The sequence below is a fragment of the Caenorhabditis briggsae genome (assembly GCF_000004555.2).
Source record: "Caenorhabditis briggsae complete genome, chrII, whole genome shotgun sequence".
Lineage (NCBI taxonomy): Eukaryota > Metazoa > Nematoda > Chromadorea > Rhabditida > Rhabditidae > Caenorhabditis > Caenorhabditis briggsae.
Genome location: NC_013486.2, coordinates 9,188,164 through 9,215,886, shown reverse-complemented (window position 1 = coordinate 9,215,886; position 27,723 = coordinate 9,188,164). Strand labels below are relative to the sequence as shown.

The window sequence follows — 27,723 nt, the reverse complement described above, 5'->3', positions numbered from 1 at the left end:
CCCTTGAACCCAAGTGCGGTGTTTTCAAAAAATTCGGCGAATGCAAAGTTTTTGATCTACGTCTGTTTTGAAATTTTTCAAAGTGATCGGACACTTGAAAGCCGAGCTCCACACTCCTGAAAATGGTCAAAATCAACTGAAAAAACACGTTTGTGTACATTTTATTGACCGGTACTGTATCTTATTTCCTGTAGAAGATATCAAAAAGTGGTTCACTAGTAAAATGTTGCTGAAATTATGATAAAAATTTTGTCAGCTGACCATCTTAAGATAAATTTTAGAGGAAATGAGATACATAGGCTCAAAGCTGAAAATGAAGGGGTGCGTTCTGATAGTGTGCTTACTGTAATCCCGCGCTTACCCGTATAAATCATTTATTTTGCAGGCGTGTTGTGTAAATCTTCTAGATGGTTCTGCACATTTCCAATGCACTTCTAATAGATCATTCCTGCATTTTGTATATTTATCACATCCATTTCCCAATACCTGAAACTTTTTCAACTTTGATTTCTTTTCTTTTTGCTAGCAAAAGAATAGCAAAATCTCCTTCATTTCAACCCGTGTAACTTTCGTTTCTTCTGTCATAATTGCTACAATTATTCATGTTTCCGAACGGTCTCCGTTTTGCTTATTCTGTATATACATTCCGTCCGACCGTCAATCATCTAAAGTCTCCGCTACTCTGCACTCTATTTCATCAGCCAACAAGGAAGAAGAATTAAAAGTTGGCTAACGGTCGGATGACGAAAAAAGATGTTGCAAAAAAAAGTGTCTGGATGGGTGGTCATCCTGATTGCACTATAGCCATAATTGGCTCATTTACCTGACTGATCGAGATCACCAAAAGAAGAATGATGCAACGGGGAAATGATGGCAGAATGCCCAGATGCCGACTCCGATCCACCATTTGGAAGAGATCGGGAAGGTCTGGAATCAAGAACATTCTTTGATAGAAAAAGTGGGTAGAAAAGTTCAATTTAAATAAACAAAATGGAAATATATTTTGAAAGTACACCGGTCAGATATACAACAACTTATTTTTAGTTGGTTTTTGGTCATTTGAACATTTTCAAGAGTCTGGAGCTCGGCTGTCCAAATGACCGAAACATACTGAAAATACGTTTTTGTATATTTTATTAACCGGTACAAAATGCCTTCTAAAACAAATAAGAACTTTGGGGCTTCCAGAGGGATACATGACGTAAACACTTTCTAATAAGATGACCCCTAGTAACTTTCAACTTTGAGCCAATTTATCTCGGTTCCTGTAAAAGATATCAAAAAGTGGTCAACTAACAAAATGTTTTTGGTGTTATGATAAACATTTTGTTAGTTGACCATTTTTGTATATCTTTAACAAGAACCGAGATAAATTTGCTCAAAGTTGATAACTCGACGATTGCCAGCCGAGTTACGCGGTCGGTTGCCGACCTCTTACCGTTAAGCTTATATATCTTTGTTCCTGTAAAAGATATCAAAAAGTGATCAACTAATAAAATGTTTCTGATACTAAAATGAACGTTTTGTCAGACGTTCACTTTTTGATATCTTTAACAAGAGCCGAGATAAATTGGCTCAAATTTCTGTTTGAGAGGTGACGATCAGTCTTCCAAAACAAATGAGAGCTCCGGTGAACCCGGAAAAATGCAAAACAAAAAAAAGAGTACTGTATAATCCACATTCTGAAACTATAGGAACATTTTCATGAGAACAAAATGCTTGGGGAAGAATAGAATAAGGCTTCTGAACTAAACCCATAACAATCAGAATACGACAAATCATAATAAAATACAGGAAACTGATCCTAGGGAAACTCTTTATTCTTTCTTTATTCCTTTTGTGGGGAGAGATGTATATTACAGGAAAATCTCCTTTTCGAGAAACTGAGATTGCATTTTGATTGGCAATGAAATGAAGACTGGACTTTTGAAAATCTTCTTATGGAAAAGAGAAAAAAGTAGAGGAGGATTGATAGACTCAGAAAAGACTCTTTGAATCGAAACTTTCGCCCGAATCGGGTGGCAATTGGTTTTGAAATGCCAATAACTTTTGGATATGCCAACCCTTTTCCGCTCCTCCCCTTCTTCTTCTTCTTCTTTGTGCGAACAGCTAGTTTCAATACAGAGAAAGACACGTAACGAAATGAGGGGCATAAATCTCTAATTGACTGAAAACTGAAAGCAGGGTCGAATCGGTTTTAACCAGAAAAGAACCAGGTAAAAGGGTTTTTTCCTGGAATACGTGATTTGTTTCTGTTCCGCGTTATAGCATTCACCTAGAAAAGTGGGTAGGAGGGGGAACAGAAAATGGAAGAGGGAAAACTAAACAAATTAGACAAATTTGGGAAGAGACACAACAAAAAAAACACAGAAGCATGATGAGTGTGTCGTGCTTTGGTGATTGATGATGGACTGTGTCTCTCTGAGATCTTGGGATACTGTAGTTTGGGGGCTAAACTCTTGTATTATTCTGGTACTGAAAAATCGAAGCTGTGAACAAGAAATGCCTGTGGCCGTGGCCAAAGGTCTCAAAACGACAACTACAGTAACCTATTTTTTTTTCGAATTCACCTTCTCGATTTTCCTGCGTTTTCAGTTTTTCATTTTGCTACTCTTCAGGAGGAAAATAGCCGAATTCGGAAATTCAGAAAATCAGAAATTCAGAAATTCAGAAATTCAGAAATTCAGAAATTCAGAAATTCAGAAATTCAGAAATTCAGAAATTCAGAAATTCAGAAATTCAGAAATTCAGAAATTTAGAAATTCGGACATATAGAAATTCGGGAATTTAGAAATTCAAAAATTGAGAGATTGAGAGGTTCTGAAAGTCAAACGTTTGGAAAATCGTAAATTCAGAAACTCGAAAATTCTGAATTTCTGAATTTACAGAAATCGGAATTTTTGGGAACACTAATATTCAAAAATGCAGAAATTCAAAAATTACAGATTTCTGAAAATTTTAGAATTCCGAGAATTGGAAATTCACAAGCTCCAAAAAATCTATTCTTCTGAAAATACGAAAGTAAATATATTTTCAGATTACAGTAGTTGTCGTTGTGGGACCTTTGGCCACGGCCACTGGCGTTTCTCTTCCATATCCATTTTTTTGTACCAGAATAATACAATTTAAGCAATAACTGAAGCTTTTGGGATACTGTAGCAAAGGTAGTTCAAAAGTAAAAGTAGAAATCGAGATCTTTTCAAAGAAATCAAAGAAACTTGACAAGTAATTGACAAATGATAAAATGATAAAACTATTATCGTATCATTTATATACTACTTTTCGATTCAAGATCTCATTAACAAAGTTGGCAAAAGAAGGATGAGGCGAGACATTTCGATTCTCGAAGATGTAATAATCACATACATGTACAGAAATGCGGATCACCACGTCATTTAATTCAAACTGAGGAGTAGGAGAAGAAGAAGAAAAAGGCAAAAAAAACGAATACGGTGACTGCCTCTTCTCGCCGGCTTTCACATATTCACCGGAACATGAAAAAGAGAGATATTATTCAGATTTCAATCAGTAAAGAAGGCTTGTATATGGGCGACAAAGAATAGTGGGTGAGAGATGCTTTTTCGAGATTTTCACGACTTTCGACCCGAAACAACACAGACACGTTTATGAGAGAATAATTAAAAGAAAGCATTGGAATTTTCCTACAGATCTAAATCAAAAATGTGTCGGATATAGATGAGAGCCTTCTTTTTTTCCAAAGATCAGAAGGCTCGGTTGGGTGGAAAAGGTTTTAGAAACAGAGAATATTCAACTGATGAAGGTGTCGTTAATTGAGAGAGCCGTCACTTCCAACCAGTTACCTTTTTTGAATGAATTTTTACAAATAATTTCTAACTACAAAACGGAAACACTACTTTTTAAAATAATATTTCGAATTTCTGGAATTCTGAATTTTTGGAATTTCTAATTTCAGGAATCCTGCACCCCTGGATTTCTGAATTTCTGACATTCTGGATTTCTGAATTCCTGAGTGTCTGGAATTCTGAAAAACTGGAATTCTGAATTTCGGGATTTCGGAATTTCAGAGATTCTGAGATTTCGAGATTCTGAACCTCAATCTCCAATATTTTAATATTCTGAAATTCTGAGATTCTGAGATTTTAGAGTTCTAAAGTTCTGTAATTCTGAAACTCTGAGATTCTGAAAATTTATAATTCTAAAATTCTGAGATTATAAAAAATCTGAAATTCAAAATTTTTCCAAAATAAAATGGGATGTTTTTAAGGCTACTGTAGGTACAGTAAAGACCTCAGAAAGCGACAGCTTCGAGAATATTCATAGTGTTTGAGAGAACTATAGAAACACCATTTCAAATATTACAAAAATTTATTCATATCTTATGACTATATTTTCGTAGTTCAAAAATTACAAAGAACTTCAGTAATCCAAACTAGGACTACAGTAATGCAAACTAGATATTTCAAAATTTTGAACCAAAGGTAGAATATAGGAAACATTTTGTTCGAAACCGAAGATTATTCAAAAACGAAAAGTTGCGTATTCCTTAGGCTAGTCAAATTTCAGAGACAATAATAGCTTAGCCCGAGAAAGAGAAGGGCGGATCGACAGTGGCAAACCGCTTCGTGCTGTTGCAAGTCCTATTAAAGTGCGGCTGAATAATAGGTGTCCGTCGTCGTCATCGTCTTCGGCGTCATCCGTCCGTCCGTCTGTCAGTCCGTCAGGCGTCACCGGCCAGCCAGATTCTTCTTTCGTAGTATTACTGTTTCTCACATGCTTCCTATTTTTTTGCGGCTTTCGAGAAACTGACGAATGCTACTCGATTATCCGTTTTACTACTGCGCAATGTAGGAATCCCACAAGAAAAAAAACGGTTTGAAGGACGGAAAACGAATAATATGAAGCTTTTCAGTGGTAAGAAAAGTAAAGATGACGACGCATCTTCACGATGACAACTCGAATTGGGAATGCGGAAAACTATACGGAAGGACAGTTGAATAAGAAACGAGGCGAAAAGTTAATTGTCTGGTTTGATGAGAAACGTTTGAATGCGTTGGCTGAAAGCCATGGCTTCGGTATTGTAGCTCAAAGTTCTTTCGTTTTTGTTTTCTCCACCAATTTTCTCTAATAAAAACAAAGAAAATATATTAAGGTATGGGCGAAGGCGCGCGCGATCTCATAAATCAGATCCCAAGTTTAGATTTCCTTCGTTCGTTTCCGTTTCGACCGGAATAGCAACAGATTTTTCAGCGGGGAGAAAAGTTTATATAAAGAAAGAAGGGAAGAAAATGGTTTGCCATACTATAAAAGGATCAAACAAAACCCGATACAGAAAAGCATGAAGTATCTTTATAGCACAGAGAGTAGTATTTTGCATGAGAGAGAAACATTTCGAGAGGAGAGGGAAACAAGTAAATGAATTCGAAACCATCCTGCAAATCTATTATGAAGTTATCTGAATTAAAAATGCAATCATGACACTGATGGCACGATCTACAGCATTCCGTTGAAATTGCTTTTGTACAGTCCTGGATAGTGTTTTTCGAAATTTGCAAGCTTCCTCTTTTTCTCGCCAAGGGGTACTTTCTTATCGTCGATCATGTCCTGAAAATGGGAAAGCATTGCATTTATAATACTTTCAAACCAACTTACATTCATCATTTTCACCAGGGCAGCTTCTGTTTCGCTTAATCCATTGTTGACTGTCTTTCTAATGGATTCTCGAGCCACTGTGAATCGTACCGGCGTTAAGTCACATTCAGCCGAATTGTGTCTGAAAATTCAATTGATCAATGCTATGAACAGATAATTTGAAGGTGATAGATAACCATGCAAACAGAGAGAAGCATCCAAAAGACAAAAACAATAGTGATTTTAGAGTGTTACTATACTTTCTCTCTTTCCGTTTCCATGTTACATTTCCAACCACACACTTTGCTCGTAACGAGTTCTCTAGTTGTGGTGGACGTTGTCCCAGGCGTTTCGCTTGACGTAATTCGACCAGGGTCTGAAAAGTTTTCCGTAAGAATTGTAATAGAAAAGATGATCAAACCTCAATAAAGATATCTTGTTGAATATTCGTCATGCATCCTTTTGGGAATATGAACGGAGAAAGTTCTTCAATTATAACTCTCACATTCTCCTTGTATCGCCGTGGATCCTTCTTCCCTAAATAGTAGGGGCTTCTGAGATCTTCGACTGAATCTGTTCGCATTGTGAGTTGAAGCCATTGCACGATATCATCGATGGTTCTGCGAAGTGGATGTGGAACCATCAGAAATATGTACATGATGGCGGTGGATAATTTGTCTCCTGAATCCATGTCGTTGATCAATTGTTGAGCAATTTTGTTTAGAAGCGGGGCGAATTCTGATGGGAATAGTGGAGAGCTTCCGCATTGTGTCATTTTCTCAAGACGAGATTTTACTGATGATAATGCTGCTCTACACCATAAATATAGTTGCATTTTTGAGCTTTTCTCCGGTGTCTTCTCCAGATAAAGCAACGGAGCACAGCAACGAGCCATTTGAAACCATTGACTCGCTTCTCGAATCAATGGATGCGTTTCAATGAGCAAATCCATTTCCTCCTCCTGGTGTGGTTCTAGCCGCTCTTCTCCCGATCCTAGCCCAACTTTTTCCAATATTGATGATAAGAATGACGCATTTTTCTAGAAACATATTTATGTTTTTTTTTCAATTGATGAAAACAAATCTTTATACCTTGACGTCCTGCACTGGGAGGGCAACATCCTCTAGAAACTCAACTTCAATTAGATTGAGCAAATGGAATAATGCTAACTCATACACTTCGGCTTCCTCTTCTTTTATCAGCTGCTGTTCTGCCTTGCGTACTTTCTTCTCGAGTTTGTCGGACGAAGAGAAAATACTCCACGTGGATTTGAGAAGCGTCGAAGAACCATCCTTCCCATTATCCTTATCACGTCCCCGAGAGTTAGAGCGATTTCGGCGAACGAGTGGAGAGAAAAGCCGTTTGAAACTGTTGCTTCGTCGAGTACTCGATGACCTTTGCACTGATGTTAACTCATCGTGATCTCTTGTTGTATTTGGAGTGTTGACGATGTACAAGCTGAAAATTGAATGAATTAATTTCATTTTTCTGAATTTGAATGCATGTATTTACCTTTCCAATTCCCCTCCCAATCTGTAGAATGCACGTTCTGAATCGAGAAACTTTTTCTGATGAGCGTCAACGCTGTGAATCGTTTTTGATTCCAACCAAATCCCAAGAAGTTTCACAGCATTCCCTCTTCCAACGTTTTCTCTTGGAAAGTCGTCTCGGTGCGATTCAATGTAAGCCGTCAAAATATCCGCTGCTTCGGTTCCTGTGAAATCTCCACTGCTGCGGAGAACTGCGATACTTCTTTTGAAATAATTCTGCATTTGCTCCATCATGTCTTTGGCTTTGAACTGAGATCTGGCTTGTGGCTGGCTACAATTTTCTTTGTCGTCTGAAATATATAAAATTGATGATTTTTATTCATTTGCAGCTCAAATACCATTTTGAATCGGATCAATTTTTAATGCGCTTCTTTGTGGTTTCATTGGCGGACCTTTTCTTAATATCCCTCGTGGCGGTTTCGGCGGTGGTGAAGGCGTCTTCTCCAAAACCACTGAATGAATACAGTCTTCGTCGTACGTTAGGTTTGACAAATGATGAGTAGTGATGCTCATATTTGATCTGGGAACGAAAACGGACATTTATTAGGGTTAACAGCGGGGTGGTGAAGCATGCAAAGCACACGAGGATATTTAACAGTGACATAGTTTAGAATTTAATTGCTTCTTTTTTCAAAACGTTGAAAATTCTTTGAAAAATTAAACGTTCCGGTGTGAAGCCGAAAAAGATTATTCGAAAATAACTGACTGCCGCGCATCGCATTAGTACAATGGGGCGCAGTTACTACACTCATAATTTGGGCCGAGAGACCCCGGAAATTCCGGGGGGAAAAACTCCGGGGAAAAAAAAACTCCGGAGAAAAGTGAGCGGAGTCGGGGGCGGACTCTAAATTGCAACCCTGGCACGGTTTTGCCGCACGGTTTTTTAGCACATTTGGATGCGGTCCGGAAATTTTTTTTTCTCCGGAATTTGCGGGGTCTCTTGGGCCTGCAGGTCTAACAACAAAATTTGGGGAGAAAGGGGGAACATGGACTTACTAGTCTGAAAACTAGTCTCAAAAAAAAATAAAAATGTGTTATAGTTCAATGTAGGTGTTTATATGTGAGGAAAAGCTGTTTTTTTGCTTCCAATCTCTTGTTCCCACAGTTCCCGGCATACAAAAGAAACAATAATGAAACGTCGCAACGATTGATTCGTCATTGGGCTCTTCTGCTAAATGTTCTCCGACGTTTTTGCTTGAAACTGTCTTTGCAGCAAATACTGTTCTTTCGAGAAAATTCTCACACTTTGAAGTTTCAACAAGCAATGTCCATGTTCTGGTTATCAGTGATGAAGGAAAAGCGGTTTTCCATTTCGTTGAAACCGTCGACCGATCACTGATAAGACTTCTTCAGCATGGTTTTCCTCCAACCAGCCGTTCGACCCTCCTACACTTCTTTCTCACCTCATTTTGATTTTTAAGTCGTGTTACGATTATTCTATCTTCTTTTTATTGAGTTTTCTGATAGAATGTTCTTTTATGGGGATGCCTAATGTTCTTTTTACTTATTAGAGACATTGAGTTTGGCTTCGTTAACGTATTTTACAGTTATTATTGTTCTTACCAAAAAATCTCAATATATTTAAAGTTTTGAAAAGAAACCTTAATTGAAAAAAAGTAGAAAAAGAAAAGGAAGTGAATGGACACTTGTAACATGTAACACTAGTACACTTAACCAAACAACGTTCTCACCTCTCACCCCCTTATTAGTCAGGTATTAGATAGTACAAGAGACAGCACTTGAGCCCCCTCACCATCTATCGAATTACATCATTCACTGAAACAAAATGGGTCCCAATGCCTTACCTTGACTGACAGTTGACATAATACAGACGGTGTATGACGTGTCCAAGTTTACTTTGATTTTCCCAAACTGGTTGAGATGTCGATGAAATTTGCATAATTTCTGTTTCTCCTTCTCCTATTTCGTGTCAGCAGAAATACACAGATTTTTTTGAAGAAGAAAAAGGAAAAGAAGCGCTACCGTACAAAAATATTTGTTTGACTGGAAACAATGACGGGGCCCGTTTTTCTGCTGACACATTCAACTTTTTCGCTTCTTTCCCAAAAGTCAATCTATTCCTTTTTCTTCGTTTTTTTCCTGTCAACGATATATAAACAACATAAAATGTTAGGCGAAAGTCGGTCTCTATAGATAGCGGACAAAACGGCGTTGAAATGAGATTACGGTGGAGTGGCACGAATGGCACAAACGAGCAGGACGGAAGTTAGAATCGATTTGAGAATAAAGGTTACCATTTGATTACTTGTTTATCAATAATAGTGTTTACAACGTGGTCGGAGTTATCAGTAGTATTCTGGTACAAAAAAAGTAGTATTCTGGTACAAAAAACAAAGCTGTGGAAGAGGAAGCCATGACCGAAGATCTCACAACGACATCTACGCCATCCCTGATTTTCAACTTTGAGGCAATTTATCTCAGTTTCTGTGAAAGATATCGAAAAGTGATCGACTAACAAAATATTTGTGATCTTATAATGAACATTTTGTCAGTTGACAATTTTTCTATATCTTTTCCAGAATCCAAGATAAATTAGCTCAAAGTTCAAGTATAGGGTGGCCTTCTGTTAGAGTGTTTACGGTAACAGAAAACTCGACTAAAATCAGTGAAAATCAAGAAAATAATTTCTGAAAATAAAACTATATTTAGGTTACGGTATTCCACTTCCACCGCTCCGATTTCTTCCAGTTCGTTCCTTCATTTTGATGCATTCACCTTCCCACGAGGTTCAAGATCTTTTCTCAGATCTTTTCGATCAGATCAACATACGTCATAGAGCCCCCAGTGTTCACCAACTTCTTTAGAGTATCCCTCGTCGGTTCGTCCGCACCGCTAGTGTTTTGTCAACGAAATATCGGTTCCGTCGTCGTCGTTGACAAACGGCCCCTTCTCTCTCGCACCTCTTCTATCTCTTCTTCTCTTTCTTTCTGCATAATGAATGATGGCCGATCTCTACGGGGGAACCCCTTTTCTCATACGAGACAGAACAAGAAGACACTCGATTTACAATTACTCTTTGGTTCGATGACCGTTCCCTCCTGTGCTCTTCTGATCTTTGGTCACCAGCAGCGACCATCTAAGACCCTTCAATTTTAGGTTTGACATGTTTTCATATTGTCAACAACCAAAACACTATTTCCGTACAATTTATTATCGCTATTAACCCCGCACACTCCTTTGGTATCATTCCCCTCAATCCGACATTTCTTTCCCAAGGTTAGATAAATCTGAATGGTCAACACATCAAAGCGCGTTCTATGCTTTATCTCCAACTATGCCACATTACACATAAGTTCATTGGAACAGGCAAAACTTATAAACTTGTAAGTGATATATCTAATCCTTTCCTCTGGAGATGACAATCTTTACATTTTCTGAATTATCTCCCACGTGGAGATATCCCGAGATAAGAATCCACCTCGTCACCTGATCGGAGATCATTGAATATTTGAATATATTCAGGTCTTTCTTTTGAGAGACAAGAATATCTTCATTGTTGTTTGTTATTGGCACCGTTTTTCAAAGGTGTAAGCGATGAAATGGGGGCCTATTACATGTGTTTATGTTGATTCTTTTGCCTTCCTACCGGGGCCGGGGCTGTCGTCTAATCTGAAACTGATAACTTGAATAAATACCTAATATCGAACCATACGTGTACCAGCGCTTCGATCATCAAAATAATTGCAACTGGTTGCACATTTTTTCGATATGTCATCGTCTCCGTATTTATACCCCTCTCCCCAAAAGAAACCAACCATTCAGTTTTTAAATTTTTGGGTTTGAGCTGAACGGGTAGAAAATTGTTTCAAAAGTACAAAGGGTTACTGTAGCTCCGGCTACAACATATTTTTGTTTTTCTACTTCATACCAACCCTCTAACGTTCCGTTTGGAGTTAGCTACAGTAACCAAAAGTGCTGCCTTGGGTTACTGTGAGCCAATTACTCTATAAATTTCAAATCTAGATCTTTTTTTCTAAACACTTTTCTACTAGGTTATTTGTTAGTTAAATCATTTCGGTACCAATTTTGCACAACCTTCGACATACCGAAGACTCTCTAATAAAGCGCCACCCCTAACTTCCAACTTTGAGACAATTTATCTCGGCTCCTGTGAGGTATGTAAAAAAGTGATCAACTAACAAATTGTTTATGACATTTAAACAATTTATCAGTTGAAGACTTTTTGATATCTTTTTCAGGAAATGAGATATATAGGCTCAAAGTTGATAAGGGGGTGTGGCGTTCTAATTGTGTTTACAGTAAACTAGGTTGAAGTTTATTTCCAGCTTTCTCAAATTACACACCTGAATGTTTATATCGTTCATGCAAAAAATCAAACATCCGTTTTCCGAAATTGATGTCTAAAGAGTGTGTTTGATCCTTATTAATGTCTTTGTTGTTTTTAATGAAACTTCTTACACTTTTCATTTTCTTCTATGATTCTTCCTCCTCTCTATATAGTCATCATATGTTCTCTGTCAGTGATCAATGAGCAAAGCTTACTGTCTTGTCCAGAAATGGATCGGTGCTCTCCCCTCAAAGTTTCCTCGAAGGGGGTGGCCGATAAGAATCTAGCGACGAAAGAAGGCGGAGCGATGGGTATCCCTCGTTTCTCTTCTTCTTCTCCACATTCATTGTCCAACAGCACGTTTTCGCACTTATCAGTGACGAGGAGCACCCTGCCTCCGCCCCCTTTTTCTTCTCCTTCTTCTGAACAACACATATGATCGTCATTTTTCTGTGTTCAGTTGTTATGATATTCCTCAAGAACTCAAATTTCTCATTTGCAGACAGGATAATGCAAGTACTTCGACAGCTACCACATCAACACCAGCTTGCATCCTCTCCGTCTTCATCTTGTGATATCAAATCTATCTATGCTTCCGAAAAAGTCCGAGATGCGATTCGGGATCATGAACAGGCGATTGCCACGTCATCAGCCCCAAAGAACAAAGCTAAAGTCGTTGTGTTGGGAGATTCTGGAGTTGGAAAGACTTCAATCATCTATCGTCATCGTTATGGAGCCCACTATCGTCCAGTCAATGCAACTATTGGAGCATCTTTTGTCTCTTTCGATGTGTAAGTTATTCCTAATTTTGGAAGCGATCTCTTATCCATCATTTTTCAGTGGAGATGCTCGAGATGACATGGTTCGTCTTCAAGTTTGGGACACGGCTGGACAAGAAAGATTTCGGTGTATGGTTCCGATGTACATGAGAAACGCAGAAGCTGCTCTAATTGTATACGACGTCACTGATCGAAGCACTTTTGAAGACGTCGAAAAGTGGCTGAAGGACCTGGATAGATCCAGTGGAACAGAGGATGCGAACGTATTTCTGATCGCGAACAAAACGGATCTAACTGAGAAGCGAGAGGTTTCGGAAGCCGAGGGAAAAGCGATGGCTGCGAAAATTAATGCAAAATATTTTGAACTTTCGAACGAAGAGCCACATTGTGAGTTTGTATTCTGTGATTCAGGAAGTTGTGGTGAACATCAAGTTTCGAATTTTAACCAAATATTCAAACAAATTCAAATTTATACATTTTCCAGTGTTCGCTGCAATCCTATCCGAATTAGCCGAAGATGTTCTACAAAGCCGCCAACAAACATCCGAAAAGAAACAAGAACTCACCTTGATCCGAAAGGACAACGTCGCTCTTGCAGAGGACAAATTTGATGACAACCCAAACATCCAACTGAAATCTCGAAAATCAAAGTGTTGTTCTATGCTCTAAATCTTCCCTATATTCACATTCTAGTCGTCCCTATATCGCCTTTTTCAACTTATCAATGTCTTATTGTTTATTATTTTTCTCACTCACATTCATCCACTCACTCAGTATCGCCACCCGTGTATTTCCCTCCTATGCTACTGGTTAAAAAACTCAAAAAATCAAAAAGGTGTCTTATTATATTTTTGTTAGCTATTTCATTCCAATGCCCCTTTCTGCCCATTCCATATATATCAAAATCACACTTATCACTCTTCACTCCTTGTTTTTTTTTTCAATTCTTGTTATACCGTACTCTTGCTAAATAGATAATTTTTAAAAACCACAGATTTTTATTTGAAACAGATACTCAACTCTTATCATCATTATTATTATTTCATCAACGATTATTTCGCCCTCCATTGAATGTTATTTTCGGGTTGGTAGACGACGCCGCTCCGACTGATTTGCTCCGCTCAGATGATTTTCTTTTTTTCGTTTTCTTTTCTTGTTTCAGTCGTCTTTGAAGAAGACGATCACGTTGGGCACTTCTTTCCTCTACCATAGCTTTGTTTGAACTGAAAATGACTTTATTTTGTAGATTCTCAAACCAAAAATGATATTTTTATGGGTGTTAGGAAACACTGTAAACCTGAACTACCTAACTTGTAATTTTGAACCAATTTATCTCGGTTCCTGTCAAAGATTTAAAAATGTTGACAACTGATAAATTGTTTATCATAATATCACTAACATTTCATTAGTTGACACATTTTTGATACCTTGCATAAGAATTGAGATAATTGTGCTCAAAGTCGACAACATACTTGCGAACCGGGCCCTCGCGGGCCTTCGTGTCTCTGTTATAGTTTCTGTTAGAATCAATATTTTTGGACCAATTAAATTAGATATGATACAACTAGACGAGTACTACACAATAGTATTATTTGCAAAACTGTATCTTGTCTATGAACAAAGTTACAGACAAAACGGCCCGAAAAAAATAGGCAGGCCCAGATCAGCCGCTTTATGGCCCTATAACTTTGTTAATAAGCAAGTTACAGCTTTTCAAGTAGTATTATTTTGTAGTGCTCGTTGAGTTCTATCATGTTTAACTTGGATCGTCCAAATTCTTAATTCTAAAAGAAACTATAATAGAGCCCACGAAGGCATGCCAGGGCCCGGTTTGCAAGTATTCTCGATAGTGTGGGGGCCCTTCTATTACAGGTTTCACGATAAACTATTACAGTTCTCACCTCGTATCAATCGCATTATCAGGTAAAAAGTACCAAGTATCTCTGAAGGACTGTCCTACAGGTATGAGTACATAAGAACCTCTGGACATCAACTGCGTTACTTCTGACACTTTTCTTCCGTCCATATCAACCAACTTTCCCGGATTCACATTATATCGTCGCGCAATTAACTCCAAAACATAGTTCATTCCTTTTTCCAACTGCTTTCTTTGAAAATTCATAAACTGGCACTCCATTCCTTGTCCGTTCAGGAATACACTGCAAACAATAACGTCTGTTCTCTTTGCAGGAGATGACGAAATAACAAAGACAGGGGAAATGACACTAATAATAATGGATGAGACACGGACTCACTAGATAAGGTAGACGTCGGGATGAGTTTGATCCTTACGATTGAATATCATGGTGCTCAATCTTCTTGAATGGTTTGCCATTTTTCTGAAATCAATAATCATAATGAGATAATCGAAAATGCTCTAACAGATAGTAAGTGATTGTAACGAGATAATCGAAAATGGTCTAACTGATACCCGCCCTAGCTTTTAAGCTCAATTATCTCGATTCCTGTAAAAGATATCTAAAATTTTTAAACTAAAAAAAAGTTGGTGATATTATGATTAATATTTTATCAGTTGACAACTTTCCGATATCCTTAATAGTGACTGAGATGAATTGGCTTAAAGTTGGGAGTTACGGTGACATTCTATTAGAGCATTTACTGTAATTAAAAACGTTTGAATCTTACTGTCGATGTTTTTCCAGAGCCTGCTTGTCTTTTCGTATGGTTTCCTCGTTGTCGAATTCACTGGAATGCGGATTTCCTTCAAAGAAATCCATGGTGGTGTCGAAATTTCTAGGCTGATATGCGGCTCTTCTATCTGAAACTAGAAGAATAACTTTTAGAAATAATCCATTTTCCTACTTCTCACATCCTGAAGTGCATCGTCATAATATGAATCATATTGGGTCATGTCGACTTCTCTTGCTTTTGTCGTTGCTTTTTTGGTTTTTTGGACAGAAGTGTAAGGTCGAGGTGGAGGTGTTGGGGGAACGGTCACTTCAAAACGTTTTTTTTTTCAATTAAAAAGTTCAAAATCAAGGTCTGCCTCACAATTTGCAGGATACGTAGACCTCACAGAGTTAGAAGTATAATATTCTGGAGCAGAAAGGGAAGTGTATCTGGAATGATTGTTCTCTCCTCGGGAAGTCATAACATCTGGATCACTGGATCGTCGTCGATCATTTGGTTCTGGTCTGCAATAAATGTATTGGTAATCAAAAAGGGGTAAAGAGGTATCCTTACAGCATAAGCGATTCGTCTCCTGAAATGTAATAGGTGCCGAGATCATTGATTTCATCGGGATCTATGATTTCTTCTCCTTCTCTGAAAGTCAAAAAACCCTAGAGACTCGTAATGGGTCGAACCGAGCTTTTTCTTCAAAAATTTGAACTTTTTTAAACAATGGAAATAAGTTGATTGTTATGTCAGAACGTTCTTCAAAGTCAGATTTTTGAAATCTTACAAAGTGTAAATAGCAGATGCACCATCATCCATCCCAACGTATGGCCCCACATCTTCCAGAAGTTGTTCCAACTTTGGAGACTGCCATTGCCTCCATACAAACAATTTCGGTCTGCAAACATATTTTCCTTTGCGCAAGATGACTTTAACATAGGCGAAATAAGCCAAGAAATACTTTTTGACCTCAACAACATCAGCTTACTTTTCGTAAATATCCTCTCCATTCCGTTTGATGTAAATCTTCTTGACCTTGGGCCGATTCATTCGATTCACCAATTTGTCTCCTTCGTGTCGAGCCGCGTCGCCGCGTCGCCTTTTGTTCAATTCGACATACGAGACTTCATTGAATGGGTCATTATAGACTGTAAAATGTGTGTGTTCTAAAAAAACGACTACTACTACATTGAACTTACATGCCATTTGGTACGAAACGAGACAAAAAAGAAAAAGAGAAAGAGCTAGTAGGAGGCGAGTTTTTGAACAAAAGGGTTGTGACGCGTTGCTCGGCGACCTGAAAATCTTCTCTCTTTTTGGACTTGACTTTAGCACGGAAAATGTGATGAGTCGTTTCGTTTTTATGGGAGAGGAGCAGGAGCAAACTTTATATTTAGAAAAAAAAACAAAATTTATTCTTGCGAAAAAAGACATTAAAAAGCTTTCATATGTTTTTGAAGTTGTACTGATGGTTCAGTGAAATGAATTAGCAAAGAAACAACAAGAAATGTTGTGCTCAGGCAGGAAAGAATTAAAAAATTCGTGAGAGTGTCGTTTGGAGTGTACCACGGTGGATATAGATCAGAATGGAGATTCATCGATAATCTGGAATTTTCCAAGAATTAGAAGTTATAAAAATCATACTTGTAATCCGGGCCTTTGCCGAGCCTTCGCGGGCCCTGCCATAACTTCTTTTAGAATCAATGTTTTCGAACCAACTCAATCAGGTATGATAGAGCTCCACGAGTACTACAAAGCGGTATTATTTGGAATACTGTGTCTTGTCTATGAACAGAGTTACAGAGCAAAAGGAGCAAAAAAAGCAGGCCCGCCCCGGGCCTGCCGGGCCCTGCGAGAAAAGCCACTTTATGATCTGTAACTTTGTTCATAGATAAAATACAGTATTCCAAATAATACCGTTTTGTAGTACTCTATCATATCTGATTTAGTTGGTTCGAAAATATAGATTCTGAGAGAAATTATGGCAGGGCCCGCGAAGGCCCGGCAAAGGCCCGGATTACAAGTATGATAAAAATGCAAGAAGTACTCACTTGCAAATGTAACTTGGGTATGTGCATTCTTCATTTTCAGTTGAGTTTGATAAAATTTTCGACAGAATAAAATTGGAATAACTGAACGGGTTTGCAACTCCTCCGTAATAAAGAATCGAAGATGATGTTGACGTTCTGAAATAAGAGTTTCGTAAAACCTGTAGGGATTCCACACTGTCAAATTTGAGTTCAATTATCTCAACTTCTATGCATAATATCATCAATGTGTCAAATGATAAAATATTTTTGACATAATAAAAAATCTATCAGTTGACAACTTTTTGATATTTTTCACAGGAACCGAGATAATTGAGCTCAAAGTGCAGGTGACCTTCTATTAGAGTGTATACCTGGTGACTCCATTTCCAGTTACAAAAAATGCTAATAGAATAATTGATTGCAGGAAAATGATGTTAGAGCAATCTTTCAAATATCTGGCACAAATTGAAAATATCGAAAACGAGAACAATGACACCAGTAATATGGTAAGACTGATTTGAAAAGTTCCATTGAGATTGTAAGACCTGGAACTGTTTGGTTTTTTTAGAAAAATACTTGAGATGCCCCTTACCAAGATACAATTCCAACAAAAAGTGTGGATTGTAAAGAAGAAAATAGAAGAAAGAGTAAGGAAAAGATGGCCAGACTTGTGGTTTGACAGTAGGAATTGGATTCTCGGAAACTCAGAAGACGAGTTTTTGTGTCTGAAAAAGTGCTCGGTTACAGCTTTTAGATAAAAATAAGGGTTCTCACAATTCGGAAAGATTACTAAAATTTGAATAAGGAGAAACAGAAATGTGAGACTTTTCCAGAAAAATAAAGAAGAAGGTAGATTTGTAGGTCTGAAAAAATAGCAATTTCAGAATAGAATTTTGATTATCGAACCTCATGAATGACGAAATCGCAGCCACAACGGGAAGTGCTATCAGACCAGCTAAACTTGTAGAAGGAGTGGAAGCAATAATTGAAAGCATTCGACGAAATAAGATTGAGCATACGGTAGTTGTTGATGGACTCTTCCTGCTGGAATCCAGAAGAACTCCAGTTCCTGTTGCCGTCAATCCAGATGCCTCAGATGGAATTTCGTTTTCCTAAAGATTGCGAAATTGATAAACGCAATAAGAATACTGAAATTTTACAGATCGAAATGCGACAAGTTTGGTAGCCTTCTCTTGAGTTTCCATGACTTTTTCCATGCTTTCCTTGTCAATTGTTAGTAAGGCTACTGTAAAAAATCATTTTGTGGCAATCTAAAAATCAACAAGTTTACAGTAGTATGCAGCTGGATTCTCATTTGTCGGGCATTCATATCCTGCTTTTTTGAAATGATTTGGTAGAAGACGCATCGGTCCACAGTAAGCCACTTCTCCATAGAAGAGAAAAGTGGCTGAACCAAGAAGATGGGAGAGATCGGAACGAACGTTTCGGAGAGTGATAATAATTATACGGTTGAATTTGGCAGCGTAGAAATGAAGGGCATAGATTAGCTGATATGCTGACAAAGGCGACAGATCAGCAGTCGGATCATCAATTATAGTCAGAACTGAAAAATTGCATTGTCAATAAGATATACAAAAAACCTATTTATAGTTGATTTTCGGCCATTTTGGCCACTTCCAGGAGTCTGGAGCTCGGCTGTCAAGTGTCCGATCACTTTGAAAACTTTGGAGGGGTAATACAGATTTAGATTGAAAACTTTGCATTCACAGAATTTTTCGAAAATTTTTAGTTTTTCATGTGTTTTCCGATTTCTGAAAGATGCCTGCTTTTTTCTTGTTTTGCTCTAAAAACGGTTAAAAAAGCAAGTGTCCTTCAGAAATCGATAAATAACTGAAAAACTATGAATTTTCAGAAAATTCTATGAATCCAGAGTTTTCAATCTAGCTCTATGTATTTTACCCCTTCCAACGTTTTCAAATTAATACCTGACAGTCAAGCCAGACTCGTGAAAATGGTTCAAACAAGCAAAAATTCACTGAAAATATGTTTTCGTATATCAATCCGTACTGTCGGTACGGTATTGTAATTATGAGGCAATCACTCACTAGGATCCTTCAAAAGTTCTAAAACAGTCAAGATCCTTCTCCGGGCACTTATCGACAATTCCTCAAGTTTGTCATGAGCGTAACCCAGAACATCAAACATTGCAGACAGTTCACTGATCTGGAAAATAGAATAATCATCATGTAGGATTTGAATAAACATTTAGGATAGAGGTCACTGACTCGATGATCGATTTCGAGAGTTGTATGTGTTGAGGAGAGACAGAGACGGGCGTGATAGTAGAGCAAAGATCGAACGGATAGAGACGATGGATACTGGTTACGGTAGTTGATATGAGAGCAGAACTTGTTGAAACGACGTCCTAAGTTTTCAATTATGTTTTATTTGCTACACAAAAAGGAGACCTACGAGTCAGCATAAACTTATCCAACATAGCAATCCCTCCTATATCTCCTCCAGCTCCACTGGTCAATGCCTCCAAAAGTGTGGTTTTCCCGGAATCCGCAACTCCAACAATGGCATGAACTTCTCCGGATACAGCAGTGAAACTTACATTCTTCAATATTTGAAACACGGATGGAGGCTTGTAAATCTTTGTGAACCTAGAATTTAAATACAAAGAATAAAATGGATTACTGTAGAAAAAGGAAACTAGACTTACCAAGACCCATTGGAAATCGCAGTCATAAAAGAAATATTCTTACACTCGAGAACATGTTTTTCAGTCATTTTGTCTGATCGATTTGAAGTTCGGTGAGCGAACCGAACTTTTCCCTCGTCGTTACTTCATCGAACTTCTCCTTTTTCTTCTTTTTCTCGCGCCGGAATCCTACTCCTCCTCCGTTGTCCTCAATTATCCTGAATAAGCTGCGTCTCTTCTTCTTTAATCTTCACGCATACCTCTTTCCATGACGAATACCATCGCACCGATGACGGAGAAGAAGAAGGCAATTATTTTTGTCGGCACGAGACCGTGAATCCTTTTGTACACAGCCACCTGCAAAGGAAGAATAAGCATTCAACTTTTAAGTGAAGTTACTGGTTTCCATTAGGTGTCACATAGCTTCTGATTCTTTTTAAATTTGCCAACCTCGTTTCTTTTGATCTTTCCAGAAAACCCCATTCTTTCTTACTATTCGTTTCTCGAATTGAGGCTAATCGCCTATTCAATTTTTCCCTGCATGAACCCAATCCCGAAAAATTGCATGCCTCTCCGATTCCCGATGTGTCTCAAGTTCTTCAGACTGACAAGTATCCAACTGTGAAACATCTTGACCGGTTTCACACCACACTTGACTTTGTTTCTTTTCAGAAATTCCCTTTTGGGGGTTACTCTTCAGAAGATAAAATGTCTTCTGAAGATGTTCGCATCGAAACTCTAGAAGAAGATGGAAGTAGTGGAAGGTAAGTGTTTTTTAAAATTGGAACTTTATTATTTGAATGTTTCAGAGATTCAATATATTTTTCTACAATCAGAAGTCGTCACGCTGACCATTTCTTTGCTGATATGCTTAATCATAACACAAAAGAAGAGAAAAAAAGAGTGATTCGATATCTTGAGTACGATGAAATCAATTCGATATCTATGCGTCCTTACCCAAATCTTCTCCTTAACAAACTTTCATTTTCCAAAGATCTCAGATCGTCTTCTGACAAAGCTCTTCTTCGTTTACCTGTCTTGAAGCAGGAATTTCATAATGTATCGCTGGAGTTGACAAGTGCTGATGTAATGGCACTTCTGTACACAAAAGAATCTGAAATGTTGAGTTTACTTCGAGTCATCTGTGGAATTCGCGATTTGAGAGGAAAACTGTCTGGAGATATTCTAATCAATGGGCACAGAATGTCAAGGGATCGATTGGAAAAGACTCTTGGTGAGTTTATAATAAAACATGTATTAGAAGGGCTCTCTAACTTTTAAATTTGAGCCAACTTATCCCGATTGTTGTCAAAAACATATAAAAAGTTGTAAACAAAAAAGTTGTTTATCTGACATAGTTTGTATATCTTTTGTAAGAATTGAGATGATTGAACTCAAAATTGACTTTCTAACATGATTTTTCTAGGCCATCGAAGTTGATGGTCCAGAAATGATCTAACATGCACCTGCTGTGTTTTCTGGGCCACTTTAACATGGTGGCTTAACTTTTAAAGGTTTTAGTTTTCTAAGTCAGTAATTTTTGGGGCTCATGAGCTGACCTGATATTTACCTGGCGGTGTTTCTAGGCCATTTTAACATGGTGGCCTAACTTTCGTAAAATGAGTTTTCTAGACCACTATGGTAGATGACTTTGTAATGATCTGATATTCACCTGGTGTGTTTTCTGAGTCATTTTCATAGTGGCCCAGAAAACTCGACTTGCGAAAGTTAGGCCATCATGTTAAAACCGGCATAGAAACCCCACCAGGTAAAAAGCAGGTTATTTCTAGGTGATTTGCCATAGTGGCCTAGAAAACTCAACCTGCGAAAGTTAGTCCAGCATGTTAAAATGACCCAAAACGAGTTTTCGAAATTAGCCGTTTTCGAAACATGTTTTTCGAAAAACGCACACTGTTCAGAAATTTTTTAAAAACATATTTTTTCAGCATTCGTGTCCATGGAGCCACCTATTTCTACTCTCACTGTCCGTCAGTATCTTCATGTTCATGGAAAATTCAATCCACCAATGATAGAAAGATATGGAGGAGTTGGTCATCTGGTATTTGTTGTTCCTATGCACTGGAGAAACCAGAAATTAATAAACTTCAGATAAACAAACTGATGACTGATCTTGGCCTGATGCCAGTATGTGATATAATCTGCAGTCGTCTGAATCGATCTCAATGGGAAAGAGTCAAAGTGGCTGCTCAGTTAATAAGAGATCCTACGATTCTGGTGATTTCCGACGTTTTCAAGGATATTGATGTTCATGATCAATGCTTTTTGATTGAGTATCTCAGAGAATGGGCAGTAAAAACTAATCGGATTGTTATAATGGCAGTGTCCCCAACAAGTCCACAAATTCTGAAGATGTTCTCTAAAAGTTTTATTTTTCAGTTGATTCTCTTCTTATCAAATCATTTCAGCAATGATACTTGCTTCTGGTAGAGTCGTCTACTTTGGAGCTCCAAAATCTATGCAACAATACTTTGAATCTGTTGGCTGCCCTTGTCCGCCATATAAGAATATTTGTGACTATTACGGTATGTTATTTTCCACTTTACTGTTTTCAAAAGAAAACTTCCAGTTGACCTAGTAACTCATGACAACTTGACATCAGATGCTTCTCGTGAATCATCAGTGAGGATAGCGAGACTTGTGAATAAATGGAACCAGACTGCTCCTCCGGTAAGAAGAACTGCTAGTGGCAAGTTTCTTCTTGATCTACCATCAGCTGGAGTTCTAAGGAGAGCATTTACTGTGTTGAGGTAAAATGTATCAAAGAAGATTTGTCGAGTTTAAAATTTCAGTCTCTTCTGGTTCAACTTCAGTAACAATCGAGTGTCTCGGATGGGATTTGTTCTTTTCGTCTTTTCTTTATCCACTATTCTTTCTCTCTATTTATCAGATCTCACATTAACTCTCCCTGATGCATTTCTGGATCGAAATTCTTTTATGGATCTAGTTATTCTATATTTTCCTATGCTGTTGGGATTGTTGATATTGAAGAAAAGTGAGTGGAAATCTATTAAAATATATCTCAATTTTTATTTTCTAGGTCGACATCGTCTGAAAGAATTTCTGAAGTTATATTCATTTCGAAACAACTGCTCGTCTCTGTTACTTGTAGTTTTGTCAGTAATTGTTGAGCTACCATTTACAATGTTAACTTCCGCAGTTTTTGCTATTCCAGTTTCCATCTTCACAGGTTCAATGTTTAATTAATTTTACTCAAATATCTCATCATTTTCTAGATTACCAACGGAAATCATCAAGCTATGCAACTTCGTTTGTTTCCTTATCTTCTACGATGTTTCTCAATATCACTGTAACACAACTGCTTGCTAATTCACTGTGCAGTTTACACAGCGAACCTTTATCCTTTTTCTTTTCTGGTAAGAGAAAATCGTCAAATCGTTTTTTTTTTCAAATTTTCGTATTTCAGTAGTTTCGTGGTTTCTCTTCTTCATCTCCACAGGTTTCCCGGTGCCAATTTCTTCAATGCTCAAAACGTTCAGTCCAGTTTTCTCTCCATCCTTCTTCCTTTTCAAATTTCTTTACGAAGGTGGTTTCAACTTATTTTTTCGAAATCAATTTTTAAAAAAATTCAGAAAAAGCCCCGATTTTTCCTCAACCAACTTTTAATCTATCTTCGCCCATTCAGCTGTATTCGTGCAGAAGGACATTTCTAAATGTTAGTGGTTCTATTTTTCTATTTCATATATATTCTAAAAATTTAGATGACTCAAGTTACAAAAGGGCCATGCCAGAAAGTGTCTTCTCACGACCTGCTTTCTTATTACAGTCTTTCTGTTCTCAATTCAAACGGATCTACAAACGAATTTTTGTTTTCAAATATTCAGATTGGATGCTCATTTTCTTGTTCTTTGTTATTGATCTTTGCATTTTTTATGTTGTACTTCAATAGGAACCGTTTAATCAAACGACAATCAAGACAATAAAGAATTACTTAACCTTGAGATTATTGGTTTTTCAGAGGATAACATCTGGATCATATCTGAATTCTTTGAACGAAATTTGGATGAGGAAAACTGCAAAACTTTGAAAAAGATTTTAAATATTTTTAACCATAGAAACTTTCACATTAAAAGTTTTTGGGTGATGATACCATATGGTGCAGTTTCCGGAAAAAAACATTATTTGAACAGCGCGCGCATCATAAATTCGCACTGGAGCGCGCTTGCAGAAATTTTGCGAATACATTTTTTTTCAGAAAAAATTAGGTTTCATGTTTATTTTTGATAGTTTAAGCTAAAATATTTGGCAAAATTATGTTTTGACGATGTCAAAAATTGTGAAATTAAAAAAAAAAAGAAAATTTATATATTTTGTGTACTTTGTCTCATTAACAACCTAGAATACTTTTCCAAATTCGATGTATATATTTTTTAGCAAAAATGGAGGAGTTGAACGAGGATGAATTGTTTGCTAGATATTATGCAGCTAAAAAGCAATTTAAAAAAGTCAAAAAGGTATGTCTGTCTCTCTTTAAACCTAAGTTTTATGCTCATTTTCAGTATCTCACTTTCAATGAGCGGATTGCACAAATGGGTGGTGATAATGGTCGATTTTCGCGAAAGTTAACTGCAGACACTTCCTACGAAACGTATTTCGAAGATGCTGTTGAAAATTGGAGAGGAGAGGACCAGGGTCCAGATCTTCGTAAGATACTATCATTCATTAGGCCTTGTTCTATCAAAATATGTTTTCAGAAGAATTTATCATGGCCATTCAAGTGAAAGATATCAAGACATATGCTCAATTATTGCACAGATCGGATGAGATCTTCAATGTTCTCTGCGAGCACCTAGCAAAACCAGAATCACGCTCGATTCCTGCATTGTGTGGAATTCTTTCAGCTCTTGCACGAGATCTTCGAGAGAATTTCAATGGACACTGTTGGAAATCGATAGAAATTCTGGTCAATCTTTTAGGTATGAAAATTAGAGAAAATCAGGACTTCAAATATTCGAATATTCACTTTCAGATCTTGGTGAAAGAGTGGCCGAGAACATGGAAGCTGCCTATCTCTGTTTTTCGATTCTTGTTAAGGTTCAAGCCAATTTTCTTGCAAAACAACTGAAAAAATCGTTCACGTAAGTGTTGCACAGAAATCAGGTCAAATTAATATTCCTTCAGAAATTTTCTACCGCTATTCGCTAGTAGCAGAGACTTTGCCCGCCGATTCGCTGCTGAAGCGTTTGCGTATCTTCTTCGCAAGTCGACTGATTTGCGATCAATTTCCGGATTCGTAACGAAACAATCGTTCAAAACACCCCATAACTATCTTTCTGACGGTTGTGCTCTTCTCTTCTACAACACTTTTGTTGGAATCGCTGGAAATTTTCATAGCAATTCTGAGCAGCTATTCAGAGATATCGTTCACGCTCTCGTTCATGCCGAGTCTGAAGATGTTGAGAAATCTGAAGAGTTTCATGATTTTTGTGTCAAAATTCTCATGCAGATGGTTGGGTACACAATTGAATACGCTAGAAACTCTACCAACGACAAACGATTCTTTTATCAGAATGTTTTGACGGTGAGAGTTGAAACATGAGATGCTCAACGATTCGAATTGAATTTCAGACTATGCTTGGAGAATCGAAAACAATGAAAGAGGTGATCAGTTTGATGCGTTTGCTCCATCCTTGCATTGTTCTGAAAAACGAAGAATTGATGAATGAAGTGACCAAGAAGAAGAAGAAGAAAGAGAAAGATAATAAGAAAAATAAGGGAAAGAATGAGCTGAAAAAGGCGGAAAAGGTGGAATTCGTTTGTGTGACCGAGCTGAAGAAAAGTCTTGAGAACGCAGTGAAAGTTGCGGATTTTGAATTGGAACATTATTCAGTAGATTTTATCAGCGAGACACTGCTGACCATTTTCAACGATGACAAAAATCGACTGTTTTCAAGAGATATTGCACTGAAGATTGTGGAAAAAACGAAAAACTACCAAACCATCATTGAACTTTTGTTGAAGACCATTAACCTGGAATCCTTTGATTTGTACATGATGCCTGCGCTGGGAAAAATTGCAACAGAGATTATCAAGAATCCGGATAATAGCAGTTTAATGAAACAAATCGTCAGTTTCTACTCAATTCTGTGCTCGACCAGACGCCCGATTAGAGAAACTGTGGACAGAGAATCTCGATCCAACTTCTTCGATCTTTCCAACCATTACCCTTTCAGAGATTGGCTTGTAAACAATTTCAAATGTACTATAATCCCATTGCGGTTCTAAAATTAACACGATTTTTTTACAGTTGAAATTCGCAGAACGCTCAGCTTTGAATACATCATCGACATGGTTGTGGCGTGGCCCTGGCTTTATTCGCAAGCTGATTCTGTAAAGGGATCGGAAGATATCCTCGACACTCTTCTGGAAGCAATCCAGTCTTCAAATACAAGCATTCTGAATGGTCAACTCGTTAACGCATGCACGGCTGGTCTTTATTTAACCAATAAGAACTTGTTAAAGAAAGTACCAAAGGAAGATGTTGAGAAATTCCTGGAGTATGTTGTTTTTTGTTATATATTTCCAACCTAATTATTATTCTAGGCGTCAAAAGTGCTCTGAATCTTCGCTTCTTGCTTTCGAAATGTTTGTTTCTGTGTACGGAGTCTCTCGAGAAGTGGAACACATGAACAAAGTGGTTGATTTGCTTTTCCCTGCCATTTTCAGTTCTAATGGTCTAGTTCGGCAGAAGGTCTTCAAGATTTTGAGCAGTTTTGAGCTACCGCTACCTAAAATTGTCGATGAAGAAGAAAACGTTCGTCAACAAACGAAATCAGTATTCGAAGTTCTGTATGAAGCAGAGGACAGCGAGCTAACCAACTTCCGAGAACGTTTATTGCATCTCCGAAAACTTCGTCATGGGGATCATAAAGAGTTTATTCCGATTGGCTCCAGCGAAAAAGTTGAAATGATGATTGTTGCTGATTTGGTTTCCCAGTTCTTCGTCGGGTTCTCCCCACTCTGGAAAGGAGTTTACGAAGTGTTGGCAACTTTCGCGAATGAAATGAATATTGACACTTTCTGGAATGTCCTGAATTTATGGATCAATAATGTTAATGATAGTAAGTGTTTGTAGAGTTGAAGAAATCATTAGAAAACCCATATAATTTAGACATCAACAATGGAGAGCGGGAAACGGAGAAAGGCAGGCTTGTCGGCATCGATCAAACGAATCGTTCCGATTTTGTGAATGCCAGAATGCAACTGTTCAATTTCATGGAAACCATTCCAGATGTTGTTGAAAGAAGAACACGAGTTATCAGTCCTCTTCTACTTAATATCTACGAAGAATATATGCGTTTGACGGCTTCTGTGGTTCCAACTTTTTTTATTCCGAAAGGCGAGGAAGGTGAAAAGGAAGATGACGACGAACAACCAGAAGAATCAGAAGAAGCCCTTTCGAACCAAAAGCAAGAAACAACGGTTGTTCTGAAAACGTTGACGGCTCTTCTGAGCGTTTACGCCAAGTTCCATGCTGCAAAGTCTGTTTATATGGAGCCGCAAATTCTGCAAATGTATGAACAACTTCTTGGATCACGTTATGAGAGTATTCAAAAAGCTGCGCTCTCTTGTATCTTCTCGTACAGAAACACGATTCTTGCCAAATATCGCGAGAATTTGGCAGCTTTGATTGACGAGAAAACACTCAGACAAACCCTTCCGTCGTTTAAACTGTCCAATGACGAAGGTGACGTTCAGGTAGCCGACGAGCATCGATCAGTCGTTGTGCCGATACTTTTGCGTTTGCTTAGTGGAAAGTTGCTCATCAACAACAAGCAGAAAGGCATGATTTCACGACGAAATGGAATCATTTACATCATTGGTGGATGCCGTAGCGACGAGCTGACGTTCTTCCTTCAGCTATTTTTCAAGCAAGTCTACAAAGTTTTTGGTGAGAAATCGCTGTTTGGATGTGGAAAATTGAATTGTCTGTTTCAGGCCAAGGAGAAACGTTTGAGGATATCGAGAAGAAATGCTCCAAATTATTGTTCCTCACAAATGTTCACATCAAAGTATTCCAGAAGTAAGTTTACCAGGAAAATGGGAAAGATTCATTAACCGTAGACAAAATCAGGAAATTCGAAATTTGTTAGAAACCCGTGAT

The 27,723-nt window shown here is 37.8% G+C and overlaps 6 protein-coding genes across 6 annotated transcripts; 3 read left to right on the top strand and 3 right to left on the bottom strand.

Moving 5' to 3' along the window:
* Positions 1–3,376: 3,376 nt before the first annotated feature.
* CBG25623 lies at positions 3,377–3,409 on the top strand (the record flags this gene model as incomplete). The annotated part of the gene is made up of 1 exon (XM_045242476.1): positions 3,377–3,409. One exon carries the CDS (start codon positions 3,377–3,379, stop codon positions 3,407–3,409), a length of 33 nt encoding a protein of 10 aa, XP_045098159.1.
* Positions 3,410–5,472: 2,063 nt separating this feature from the next.
* Cbr-toe-2 lies at positions 5,473–7,673 on the bottom strand (the record flags this gene model as incomplete). Its single annotated transcript, XM_045242475.1, has 6 exons — positions 5,473–5,752; positions 5,871–5,986; positions 6,032–6,649; positions 6,702–7,068; positions 7,123–7,450; positions 7,499–7,673. 6 exons carry the CDS (start codon positions 7,671–7,673, stop codon positions 5,473–5,475), a joined length of 1,884 nt encoding a protein of 627 aa, XP_045092237.1.
* A 4,306-nt stretch (positions 7,674–11,979) lies between these two features.
* Positions 11,980–12,917, top strand: CBG02683 (the record flags this gene model as incomplete). The annotated part of the gene is made up of 3 exons (XM_045242474.1): positions 11,980–12,260; positions 12,310–12,565; positions 12,681–12,917. 3 exons carry the CDS (start codon positions 11,980–11,982, stop codon positions 12,915–12,917), a joined length of 774 nt encoding a protein of 257 aa, XP_045092236.1.
* A 376-nt stretch (positions 12,918–13,293) lies between these two features.
* CBG02684 lies at positions 13,294–16,091 on the bottom strand (the record flags this gene model as incomplete). The annotated part of the gene is made up of 10 exons (XM_002630904.2): positions 13,294–13,471; positions 14,150–14,407; positions 14,504–14,587; positions 14,895–15,027; positions 15,072–15,206; positions 15,261–15,403; positions 15,453–15,533; positions 15,673–15,783; positions 15,874–16,033; positions 16,085–16,091. 10 exons carry the CDS (start codon positions 16,089–16,091, stop codon positions 13,294–13,296), a joined length of 1,290 nt encoding a protein of 429 aa, XP_002630950.2.
* A 227-nt stretch (positions 16,092–16,318) lies between these two features.
* Cbr-abch-1 lies at positions 16,319–19,669 on the bottom strand (the record flags this gene model as incomplete). Its single annotated transcript, XM_002630905.2, has 12 exons — positions 16,319–16,490; positions 16,937–17,071; positions 17,287–17,460; positions 17,508–17,640; positions 17,690–17,778; positions 17,822–18,027; positions 18,076–18,161; positions 18,207–18,479; positions 18,982–19,099; positions 19,162–19,301; positions 19,349–19,542; positions 19,602–19,669. 12 exons carry the CDS (start codon positions 19,667–19,669, stop codon positions 16,319–16,321), a joined length of 1,788 nt encoding a protein of 595 aa, XP_002630951.2.
* Positions 19,670–20,288: 619 nt separating this feature from the next.
* Positions 20,289–27,646, top strand: Cbr-abcx-1 (the record flags this gene model as incomplete). The annotated part of the gene is given in 22 exon segments (XM_002630906.1): positions 20,289–20,344; positions 20,390–20,814; positions 21,527–21,642; positions 21,651–21,963; positions 22,007–22,123; positions 22,168–22,348; positions 22,391–22,788; positions 22,835–22,975; positions 23,026–23,145; positions 23,788–23,824; positions 23,959–24,073; positions 24,119–24,263; positions 24,314–24,535; positions 24,589–24,697; positions 24,741–25,140; positions 25,188–25,818; positions 25,867–26,116; positions 26,163–26,680; positions 26,731–26,880; positions 27,087–27,091; positions 27,093–27,554; positions 27,557–27,646. Coding segments are annotated over 22 exon segments (5,001 nt in total).
* Between the last annotated feature and the right edge of the window lie 77 nt (positions 27,647–27,723).